General features: G+C 33.4%; 1 protein-coding gene across 5 annotated transcripts in view; it reads right to left on the bottom strand.

The window, feature by feature from the left end:
- LOC120772974 overlaps positions 1-13,105 on the bottom strand; it is a 45,055-nt gene that overhangs the window by 10,881 nt on the left and 21,069 nt on the right. For 4 of the 5 annotated variants that reach the window (XM_040101884.1, XM_040101882.1, XM_040101883.1 and 1 more), the window contains 4 exons: positions 12,686-12,813; positions 12,316-12,534; positions 11,473-11,614; positions 8,405-8,480 (listed from right to left, as the gene is read on the bottom strand). In XM_040101884.1, coding sequence (XP_039957818.1) covers positions 8,405-8,480; positions 11,473-11,614; positions 12,316-12,534; positions 12,686-12,813 — 565 coding nt within the window. The remainder of the gene's footprint in view (positions 1-8,404; positions 8,481-11,472; positions 11,615-12,315; positions 12,535-12,685; positions 12,814-13,105) is intronic. The other variant, XM_040101885.1, reaches the window with a different exon arrangement.

Raw genomic sequence — 13,105 nt, 5'->3', positions numbered from 1 at the left:
AAGCCTTTTTACACCATTTTTTTCCAATAATTTTCAAACATTTTTAAGAATTTTTTACAACTTTCAAGAATTTTTTTACAATTTTCAAGAATTTTTAAGAATATTCAGCCATTTTGAATATTTTTCAACAACTTTTAACGAATTTAAGTCATTTTATCAATTTTCAAGCATTTTTAAAAATTTTCAAGAATTTTTAACAATTTTCACCTTTTTTTAACAATTTTTAAACATTTCTAACAACTTTCAAGCATTTTTAATATTTTTCAACCATTTTTAGCAATATTAAGCCATTTTTAAGATTTTTCAACAATTTTCAACGAATTTCAACAACTTTCTCACACACTTTTGCTTTTGCCATGCAATCCAAGTATTTTTTCTGCACAAACACACACATTTTAAACCAGCAGATTTTGCGTGCAAAATCGAAAATTTCGAATTTTCTTCAGAGCAGCGACGTTGCCATAATCAATACACAAATAATAGCACAAACACACCGAAAAAAAGAAGACGTGCAAAGAAAACACCAACCGAAAATCCATGTGAATGTGCACAGCGAATGGGCGGGGGTAGGGCGGCGTGTGCGAAAAAAAAGGACGAGACCGACGCAGCATTCGTTGCGCTAAACGCTACAATAATCACTTTGTTCCATACACAAACCTCATGTAGAGCCTTAACGCCGGCAATAAAACCACACTCACACACTCATTTACTTTAAGTTAATCCGCTAAATCGCTTTTGTGTATTTGTATGGCATTTGCGTGGCTTTTTTCATGCATTTTCCTTTACTCGTTTTTTTGTTGCTTTTGCTGCCCCGTTACTTTTGTTTTTGTATTGCTGAGTCGTCGCTCGTATATTTATTTGGCGCGTTTCAGTGTAAAAGCTGCTGCTTATCCAAGCAATACCCACTTAGTACTGCCTTAGTGCCTAAGTCCCTGCTTTGATTGCTCGAGCGCTCTTCTGTTGCTGCTGCTGCTCCTGCTGCTTCTTCTTCTACTTCTACTTTTTCTACTTCTATAGCTGCAGCTACAGCTAGTGATACTGCCACGGCTGATGTTGGCTGCTGTTGCTAATATTTGTTATACTAGTTGTTGCTGTTGTTGTATATAGTCTTTTGAGTATGCTCGTTGCTCGGAGTTTTCGAGTTGCTGACTCAGGTAGTGTGAGTGCGTTAGGTACTTGTCAGGCGTTCACAATACAACATCTTATATGGGTATGTATGTATGTATGTATGCTAAACAACAACAACAACGTCGCTATGTGATATGATGGAAATGTGCAGTCTTCCGCCGTTGGTTATGACAAAGACACGTCGTCAAAGTATACGAAAGAACTGAAGTGAAATTTCTGAACATTCGCACTATGCCGGAGTACGGAGGTTGGATGCGTCGTCGTGCGTCCCTAAGAATTTCATATCCCAACCACAAGTGCACACACATAAACACACACACACACATAGAGGGTTATGTGTGGTATATGCAAGAGCGTTTGTAGACAGCCGTAAATGTTCTCAGGCATTAATACCAAAACGCAAGCCATACACATTGCTGTGCAGTGGCACACACTTGCATATATGCAACGCTGTTTGTTTGAGTGTGTGTGTGTGTGTGGTAGCATGCATGGGGTATACATTCACAAAAACAGCAACAACAATAACAGTTACAGTTCAAATACAAACAATGTGGCAGCAAGTGAGTGACACCAGCGTCGAGACCAAGCATATACCAATCGTGCCCGTACCCGTTACCGTTACCGTCGTCGTCATAGTCATCGTCACCGATACGACTACACTCGCACCAACATCAACCTACGAACAACACTTGAACACAACTCGGCAGCAACACACACACATATACATACATATATACATACACACAGAGCGGCGGCGGCGGCACTACACTCACCAAACACTGTCAATGAGCACTAAGCAAATAAGCGACACAGCTACGACGACGAAGCAACGTACCGACACTACAACCCATGTACGACCCGACGCAACATAGACCTTTTCTGCACCACACACTAATAATATAGAGACCACCGTCACGCTCGCTGTTCGAAGTTGAACTGTCTGTGCGCTCAGCTTGGCAACCTGGTGCTCATACAGCACACTCGTACCAGTGAGCGTTTTCGAGGAATCACTTATAACCAATCTACTGAACGAGGAGATGACGACGCCGACGTTAGCGACGACAACGACGGCTACAACAGTGCAGGACGGTACAGGACGTTGCAGGACGCAGTGGCAAATAGAAAGATGCGAGAGCAAAGTTAAGTTAATCCCGAAGAGGCACGCACACTCCGGCAGTTTGGCTGGTTGTCAGTATGCCTAGCTGACAGACTGACTCACAGTTTGACTGTCAGGTGAGTCTGTCAGCGATGCCAAACTGACTGCTAGCTTGTATAAATGACAAGCGTAGAAGAAGACATGCGGCAGGAATGCGCTTCGCAGGAGCAAGCCAACACACACACACACATGCTGGCAGCTAGCATTGTAAAGGACGAGCTGTCAGAACGGAAGTTGCTGGCTCAGTCTAACCATTGAACTGTATGAATGGCGCTGCTTGTTCATATTGTGTGTGTGTGTGCGAGTGAGTGTGTGCGTTGGTGTAACAGGAAGTGTTGCATATCTTCACAAATTCTTTCTTAGTTACTGTTTATCGGTGTGTGATGTGATGCTTGACTTACTCACTCGCACACAGAAACACACGCGTTCATACATGCACACACACACACACACACAGAGATATATTTATGCGACACAGCTATAGCTTTGAGTTGGTAATAAGCATAAACGGTATTAAAGCGACACCGGAACAGCAGGATAACATCCTCATCATAAACGCTGCAGCTGCTGCTGCTGTGCTGTTGACGTCGCTGCCGTTTTTATTGCTGACGCGCGTGTGTATAATAATAGCAAAGCGTTTTCGTACTCCCACTTTAGTGATTCTTATAACAGTGAATTGGAAAAATACTCCACAAATATTTTTTATAAGTTTTGAAGAGAGCTTTTTTCAACTAATTCAATTTATTCGAGCTTAGTGCTTTCGCTAGCAAAACAATTTAGCAGTAAACAAGTAAACACGTTAACTTTCGTCGCAGCCAGGATAAAATAGCCTTCACAAATAAAACAAATTTCCACAAGAACTTGATTTTGGTCGTTTGGTTTGCATGACAGCTTTGTGATATGCTTGTCCGATCCGAAATTTTTTTTTGGAAATTGTAGGACTACCTTGGATAATGGTCTATGCCCCTTGTGGGTGTCGTGTTTATTTTAATAATAAACGAATACTATTAAACATATAAGCTTCTCATTTTATTGAGCTTTTACAGCTTTTTTCGCCTGTATAATATAAAGCATAACAAATAAGCTGCCAGAGTCAAGCCTATTGTAAAAGCGTTTATAGTTTTACAGAGTTAAGCTTATGGTAAAAGCTTTTATAGCTTTCATTGGCTGGGACATCTTACTAGAATTAAAACGGTTTCATCCATAAGAGCTTCCATCGGTTTATCAAATATCACAGCCTAGGTTATAAAAGTAAAACTAAAAAACTAGCATAACTTAACAGTGCTTAAAAGTTTATGGGCATGAGTAAAAATTTTATAAAAAATTATTATTATCAATAAGCTCATTATTAGAGCTTTTAAAATATTATTTACTCAATAAACCTGAAAACAGATCTGTATCATCTAAATTAAATTAATTGAGATAGCTTTTTTGTGAAAAAATATAATTTTAACCGTAAAGTTTACTAATAGAGCTTTCATTGTTGGTTCTTATCCAATAATACTGAAAGCAGATGATACAGAAATTGAAAGTTATTGACAAAGCTTTACGGCTTTTTTGTGTTAAAAATATAATATTTATCCGTTAAGCTTCCTAATAGAGCTTTCATTATTGCTTCGAATCCAATAATGCTGAAAGCAGATGATACGGGAATTAAATTTATTGACAAAGCTTTAGAGCCCTTTTAAAAAAAAAATATAATCTTTAACCGTTAAGATGATACAGCAATTAAAGTTATTGAACAACCTTTAAAGCTTTTTCGTGACAACAATATGATATTTATCCGTAAACTACCGCTAGAGCTTTCATTATTTGTTCAAATTTACAATCAGAAACAAAAATACTACAGTTCAGCTTATTTTGAAAGCTTATAGAACTTTCATGAACTGGTCAGACATTACAATTAAACGGCAAAAGTAGAAAAATGTAGAACAAATCATTATAAAAATTTGGCTAGGACCTGATAAGTTTACTTAAGAGCTTTCATTATTTGTTCAAATGAATATCAAAAATGAAAATACTAGAGTTAAGCTTTTTTTGTAAGCTTATATAACTTGCATGAGCCAGTCTTGCCAACTAGAGCTTAGAGCTTTCATCGGCATTGCAATTTAATGGAAAAATAAGAAAAATATAGAACGAAGAAACAAAACCACCATTATAAAAATTCGGTCTTAAAAAGCTTTAATCGTTATGACCTTTAAATGTTAAGTTTACTTAAGAGCTTTCATTATTTGTTCAAAACGTATATCAGAAGCAAAAATACTAGCGTTAAGCTTATTTTGAAAGTTTATGGTATATAACTTTTATAGACAGGTCAGGCATACCAGAGCTTAGAGCTTCCATTGGCATCATAATTTTACGATAAAAAAGAAAGAAGATGGAACGGGAAAAAATTGGCTATAATATGCTAAGATCGTTATTAGAACTGTCAAAACTACCATTAGCTGAAAATCAAAAGGCAGACACAGAAACTGTTGACGTGAAGCTTAATATGGGAGCTTTCCGAACACTATAAAAACCATTTGTTAGAAAGTTTAAATAACTTTTATATTTTATGGATGTGTTTATTATATTTTCATAAACTAAAATTTAAATGAGGTTATTTAAGGTATAGCTATCATTGCAACTAACACCACTAATATCTTATAAAAAAATATTTTTTTCTATAAAACCATGCGCTCAAGCACAACATTTAAGTAGGCACTGTAGCTGTATCCAACGTATAGCGGTCATAATAGAGGGTGAGTTCTACCCGAGGGTTGTATTACATTTCTTTCGAGTAAACCACCAAATGTCAGCTCTTCTCTCTCTCCTCTAGCGCAACGAGATGTATGATGCAGATGCTAGAGACACGATACTAGAGCATAGCGAATTCTCCGAGTACACGTAACGGAAACAGTACTTCTCAGTTGAGCTGAGCGCTTAACTGAAGATATAGTAGCAACAATACAACAACCCCACAAATGAAGCAGCCGCAGCAATTGCATTGAGAGCCGCACACTAGGTATTGTTATAAGTAAATAAGAGTGTCACGTCAAAATTTCTTAATAATGAGCTTTCTAAATGTGATTATTAAAGATTAGTGTATAATCTTTAAATGTGGAAACAAATGTGGAGTGGGTGGCATAGGCAAAGACCACGAGTTCTACACATTGGTTACACCAAACGAAGACAAAATGCTCACCCATACACACACGCACAGGCATTGTGCGCGCTCTGGAGCGCCAAGCGCCCAAACGAGCCCAACGCTAAAGTCAATAGAGAGCAAGTGTCCGAAAATTGAAGCCGTGTGGCTGCAGCAATATAAATGCATCCCCATGCTACTGAATTCGAAAAGTGTAAAAAAAAAATGTATCAACGGTACATAAGGTGGTAGAACTTATAGTATGCACCAATACATATACACACACACACACACAGGCATGCTACAACAACGAAGTGCACATCAACTACACTGGCTGCAACTACAACGCCAACAATGACAACTGCGTCGACAAGAACTGCACTTGGCCTCTGTGTACCTCGAGGTGAAGTGGAGTACATGTATCTACTAGTAGCATTTAGCTACACTACACACATATACGTGCACACACATGTACATAGCCATGCATGTGGATGAAATACGAAACTGATGGCCGCAATAAAATCAAACCAATATCCTTCAGTGGACACACGACTGACTTCTCACATTCGTAACAGTCTGCCATTGTGGTTTTTATGCCACAAAGAGTACCAGTGCGAAAATTGCTGAGCTTGTTCCAGTATTTAAGTGTGTGTGGGGTTGGGCGGAAAATAATAAAATGAGTAACGGAAAAAAATACAACAAAGTTTGCGGAGCATTTTGGTGTGGGTGAAGTGTAAATAATACTGGCAGGCGTTCATACAATGTGTTATAGGGATGTAGGCATGTATGTACTTGTAGTCACAGCGAAGTTAGCAGGTATGCATTGCGATTTGCTCCGAGTTAAAATTACTTAAGATTTGCATATACTGGCACTTAGTTAGTACTCGCACCATTTGACCGTACAGTATTTGGGGGTGAGACGATAATGCCAGCAATTTGTAGGAGCAGAGTTGCCAATGCAATGAAGAAAAGCGGAAAATATGTGCGAAATATATTATAGCAAAGCATTTAAGGGGCGAGAAGAGCTTAGGATGGCAATTTATGATAATGCAGCTAAAAATTATTTTGTATGTGAAACAAGAAAAAAACGTTCAACTTATATATTTGGTCAAAGAAACAAGTTTTCTATACAAGGACTTGATTTTGATCGTTCAGTTTGTATGACAGCTATATGATATAGTAGTTCGATATAGACAATTTCTTCAGATACTGTAACGGTGCCTTAGAAAATAATCTATAACAAATTTCGTAAAGATATCTCGTCAAATACAAAAGATTTCCATACAAGAACTTGATTCCGATTTTCAGTTTGTATGGCGGCTATATGCTATAGTGATCCGATCTGAACCATTTCTTGGAAGATTGTAGCGCTGCGTTTGAGAATAATCTACACCAAATTTCGTGAATATATCTGGTCACAGAAAAAAGTTTTCCATACAATGACTTAATTCCGATCGTTCATTTTGTATGGCGGCTATATGCTTAGTGATCCAACCTGAACAATTTGTTCGGAGTTTGGAACATTGCCTTCGACAACAGCCCATGCCAAATTTCTTGAAAATATTTCACCAAATAAGATAGATTTCCACACAAGGATTAGATTTTGATTAATAAGTTTGTATGATATACATATGTATGTGTATAGTATACATTGTATACTATAATGGGTCGATCCGAACAAAACGTTCGGAGATTTTATCGTTGCCTTGAACAATATGCTAAATTTTGCGAAAATATCTTGTAAAACAAAAAAGTTCACCATACAAAAACCTAAATTTATTGAGATGAAACTGAGCTTCGTAGAACCCTCCGCAATACGTTTTTAAGTCCGGCCACTCTCAAGCTCCCAATCATACTAAATTGTTCGCCACTTATGCATGAGAACAATTATTTACAGGTCTCGACTTAAGGGAAGGACGAACATGATTTAACCAAAATAATAAATTTTTGTGTTACTGGCGTTACAAGTAGATAAAGTCAATATACAAGTATTTGGGCTAGCAATTTGGTGAACCACTTAAAGCTGCTGTCAGATTGTATAAGCGAATCCTTTCGGAAAAATTACTTTTCTCTTAGCCCCAGAAAATGTATAATGATGGTTTTGAATGTTAGCATTTCGAAAATGTGATCTTTTTCTCTGCATAAAAGCTTGAAAGCTTTTTTAGAGAGCTTTTAAGTTTTCGAAATTAGCATTTCATTTCTGATGTATCTTGTTAAGCCACGATTTAAAAAAAATAAAAGCACGAAAACTTTCATAGAGAGCTTTTAAGCTTTCGAAATTAGCGCATTTCATTTCTGATGTGTCTTGTAAGGCCACGATTTAAAAAAAATAAAAGTTCGAAAGCTTTTTCTAGAGAGCTTTTAAGTTTTCGAAATTATCGCATTTCTATTCTGATGAGACTTTTAGGACTTAGATTTTAAATTGTCTATATGTTCTACGAAATATTTTCGAGACATTCAGTAGTTTTTATTTATAAAAAGAAGCTATAATTCGAGCTTTCTTGGCAACTCAATAGTCTATTGGCGTATTTTTTTCTTCTTCTTTTCCTTCATATGACAAACTGATGTAACTAAATAATAATACATAATACCAGTTAAGTATTAATAATAAGTAACTAAATGTTGAAGGCTTATAGCTTTCGAAGCCGGTGCGTACTACTTAAATGTGGCCATAAACACTTCCAGCCAATTGAATAACGGCAGTCGAGGAGAAAAAGAATCATGTTCGAAATATAAACCCTAGATATTAGTTTTTGCACATGTGTATATCGAACACTTTAGGGTAGTTGTATTGCAACGGCTTCTCCAAACAAACAAATGTTAAATGAAGCGAATTGTTCGCTGATTGAAAAATGTTTGAACTTTTGATTTACTTAAGCGTACGCAAATGACCTTTTCGGGCATCGGATTTCAGTACTACGTATAATCCTGTATTTGTTTATTTGTTTATATGTAAACACCATATAATATATAGTCATGGTTTTTCTTTGACTTACCATCTTTAGTTTTTTCGCCTTGCTTCGGCGATGCGATCTTCTTGTTAGATATGGATCTGAGGGTGGTGTTGATGGGCTGTAGGGAAAAAAGAAAAAAAGATAATATTGTAATATTTTCTGCACACTTTTTGGAGCATTGAAATTGGAATTAATTTTTATTTCGAATTTTTTCGAACATATCAAAATACTATTGAATAAAAACACCCAAACATCAAACAGCTAACAGACAATTTTTTACGTTTTTATTTCGTTTCCAATTTTTTGAAAGTTTTTAATTTTCGATTAAATATTTTTCGAACATAGCAAAATATTATTGCATAAAAAAATTTGACAATCAATTAGACGACAAATAAATGTTTTTGTTGTTATTGTTTCCAGTTTCCGAAATTTTGAAATTTTCAAATCGAATTTTTTCGAACATAACAAAATAGTCCTAAAAAAAAACTTTGAATGGGAACAAACTTAACATTTAAGCATTTTATTCTCCCTTTTGGGACATTAAAAATTTAATTCAAATTTTTTCGAACAAAGCAAAATACTCTTGTATAAAAAAATTCGAACATCAAGCAGTTAGAGATATTTATTATTTTGTTTCCTGTTTTTTTTAATTTTTATATACTCATTTCGAATTTTTCGAACATAGTAAAATTAATATTTAGTATTAAAAAAATCCAAAGGACACAAAAATAATATTCAAACATTTTAAAATTTTTAATTCGAAGATTTTCGAACAAAACAAAATACTATTTAATAAAAAGTTCGAACATCAACTGACATTTATATATGTAAATGCTTTTATTTTTTATTTGTTTCCAGTTTTTGAAATTTTCAATTCGAATTTTTTCAAACATAACAAAATACTATTACAAAAAATTTTCATATTAAGTAATCGTCCCTAACAGACGAATGCTTGCGTAAGCTGTGCTTAAATAACTCAATAGCGTACAAACACTATTTAGTAATTTATAGTATCCTCTTCAAACTAATCTTCATATTTATTTCGAGTGATAAACTCATTGATTTTACGACATATGAAAGTGTAAGCAACACTTTTACCTGACCAGACCTAAGTCATTTAGAAATATTGTAAATAGATAAGCTCATTATACATTATATAATATATATGTACATGTATATATAATTTTGCGCTTATCGCCTTAATTTAGTCAGCAATTTAGATTATTTAGCGAATTAAGTAACTTTATTGCGACACTAGAAATATAACGGAGATAATATTACAAGCTGTAAAGCACATATGTATGTACATACAAATGTATGTTGCATATAGTATATACTGGCACTTGTTTGTTCTTATCTTAATTACTTTATCACGCACACGTGTAAAAATAATAAAAATAGAAACAATTTCAAGTGTAATCAATCATTCACCAAAACAAAAAAATATATACAATATGAAAAAAACGTGAGTAAGAAACGCGAGTTAAAATGAAATATTATTGATTTCGCAACATAGCAAGAAAGATCGAGTTCTGCGTTGTTCAATGCTTCACTATTCAAGACAAATTTACTATGTTTACGGTTAACTATAAAAACATAAACAATAATAAACAAAAATATGAATATTTCGAATGCGATATACACATGTATACAAATGTAAGTTCGAAAATTTTCGAAAATTTAAAATCAGTTAATTGGCACATAAAATTGGTACAATAATTTTTTTTTTCAAGATACAATTTCGACTTTCCTTTCTAAATTTTCTAAACAATTTCATAAAATGCTTATTATAAACATATAAAATCGCAAATCTAAAAGAGAACATCCATTTCGAATATTAATAAAGCATATAAGTAAACTTTTTTCAATTTCTACAAAAAATTAAATTTCGAAAGTTTTTCGAACTTCAAAAGTTAAATCGAGCAGTTAAATTAGCGCCAAATATATATTTTTTCAGAATAAATTTATTTTAAAAATTAACGGTGAAAGAAAAATAAAATATATATTTTTTTAGAATAAAACTACGCTTTAAAATGCATCGATCGAAATGCGTTTTTTCAGAATATCACATATGTATTTTATCGAACTTTAATCAGTTGTCTTAATTTATTTTTATTCAAAATAAACTGTAATTTACATTTATACAAAAATTTAATGTTCGAAAATATTTTGAATATAAAAAAATTTGAACACAAAAAATTCGAATATACTATGTAAAAAAATGTTCGTATGTAAAAACAAATGTATGTATATATCGAACAATATTTTTAAACTCTAATTTACATTTCTACAAAAATTCCATGTTCGAAAATATTTCGAATATAAAAAAAAAACGAACATAAAAAATGCTCGAATGTAAAACATATATCGAACAATATTTTTAGACAAAATCATGTTTAAATTAAATTGGATTTATTACAGGTATTAGAACAAAAGCTTACAAATCACAAAGTATAAACCACGAAAAGCTAAAAATTACCTTAATTTGGAATGATGTTTGAAAAAATATATTACATTATTTACATTTATACAAAAATTTAATGTTCGAAAATATTTCGAATATAAAAAAATTCGAACATAAAAATACGAATATACAAAAAATGTTCGTATGTAAAAACATATACATATATCGAACAATATTTTTAAACTCTAATTTACATTTCTACAAAAATTCCATGTTCGAAAATATTTCGAATATAAAAAAATCGAAAATAAAAAATGTTCGAATGTAAAAAATATATCGAACAATATTTTCAGACAAAATCATGTTTAAACTAAATTGAATTTATTACATGTTTTAGAACAAAAGCTTACAAATCATAAAGTATAAACCACGAAAAGCTAAAAATTACCTTAATTTGGAAAGATGTTTGAAAAAATATATAAAAACAGCGTTTTCGAAAACAACAAATGTGAAAAGAATGAATGCAAATTCAACATTTCTCACTTATTTTAGGTTGATTCTAATATAAAACCGGCATTATTATAAATAAATAATTAAATTTCGAAAAAATTTTCGAACAACAAAATTTAAATCGAACACTTTTTTACTATATACATACATATGTACGTTATATATACAACGAATTATAACTGTATGCAATACTTACAAATCGATCGGAACGCTCTCCACATGGCAAACGCGCTACAGCAACATCCGGACTGTCCTCGGGCGGTGGTGGTTGTGGCACCCAGTTGTATCCACGCCTAGAAATCGGTACACCAAAACGATCATGATGCGAGGCTTGTTGTCTGAAATTAACATTTGCGTACATGCAATGTTCTTATGCTTTTTGCTTTATGTATGTATGTGTGCAGGATGCAGGCGGCTCAAACCATTTAATGCAATTACTAACAAACGGTATGTATGTATATATCTACGTGTGGATATGTGTGCATATATGGCAAATAAATGCTATATGCTAGTGCTTAAGCGAAAGTAGCAATTTAGTGCGGGAAAATATTAAGGATAATTTGGCCAAGCAACAAATCAAAATCAGCTAATAATGCAAATTATTCGCAGTTATATATAAATATAATTTTTTTGGTTTTTATTTTTCTTTTTGGTAATTTATTTATTTTTTGTAAATGTATGCAATATAAATGTAAATGTAGAAAAGCAAATAAATTAAAGGCTCAAAAACGATTTCATATGCAAGTTCCTTCGAGTGCAATAAATATAAAATAGTTTTGTAAACAAAAGCGAAAATTAGTTAGACATACATTTACATTTCTTTTTGCTTTTTAATTTATTTGTATAATCTACTATGTGTAACCGCATCGCATGTACATTCTTACAGTGCATTATGGCTTAGTAATTGCGTCGAGTGTAGGGTATTTACATTGTATTTGGTATTCGAGCAAATTGTTTGCTTAAAGTTCGGTTTGCAAATTGATAGTAAATGTAGTAGGCAATATGACAAAGCAATAAAAAAGGTATATGCTATATTTACCTAAGGCTTTCGTAGCAATCCAAACAAACCACAGCATATTCGCCGTTCTCCAACAAAAGCCCATCGCCATTTTTGCGATTTTTCACGAATGGAAACTCATTAACCGGTAGTGCGCGCACACGTTTTCGGTACGTCGTAATGCCGCATAAATGACAAATATAGTCATGCCAATTGTATTTGCGTTCGGTTGGTGCTATAGCTGGTGTCTGCGCTTCATACCTGCAAAAGTTGTACCGAGTAACAATAACAATAATAATAATAAAAATAATAACTGTTATCTTAAGTAAATTGTGTGCGGAAAAAAAGAAAGCAAAAATATGTATGAAGTGTACTTTTAATGAGCACACTACACACACACACAGAGACTTACTTGCGCCACTGATTCAACATGGAGTGGTAGCAGAATGTGCAAACGAGCGCTGAGTAATCCTTGCGCAATTGTTCAGCATTTGGCAGCGAGTTGTGTTTGAGGAGATGGGGGAAATATGGTCGTGAGCCCTGCAACAAATAAAAAACGTAGCGTGTAAAATAAAATGTTAATATTATTGTAAATAAAAAGTGAAGTGAGATGTTGAACACTTGAAAAGATAAACTTAGAAATGCAATAAATTATTGCTTATCTTTTTATTTACTTTTACTATTATTATTTATCTTTTTTCTTGTACTGAACATTATTTATCATAGACCGTATATAGCGAAAGATTCTTCAATAAATTTTATGCAAATTTATAATTTGTATATGGCATTTCACAGCAAAATAAAAAGTGAATATAAAAAATTAAAAAAAAAA

The sequence above is a fragment of the Bactrocera tryoni genome, chromosome 3, assembly GCF_016617805.1.
Source record: "Bactrocera tryoni isolate S06 chromosome 3, CSIRO_BtryS06_freeze2, whole genome shotgun sequence".
NCBI classification, from domain to species: Eukaryota; Metazoa; Arthropoda; class Insecta; order Diptera; family Tephritidae; genus Bactrocera; species Bactrocera tryoni.
This window is presented reverse-complemented; position numbering and strand designations above follow the sequence as displayed.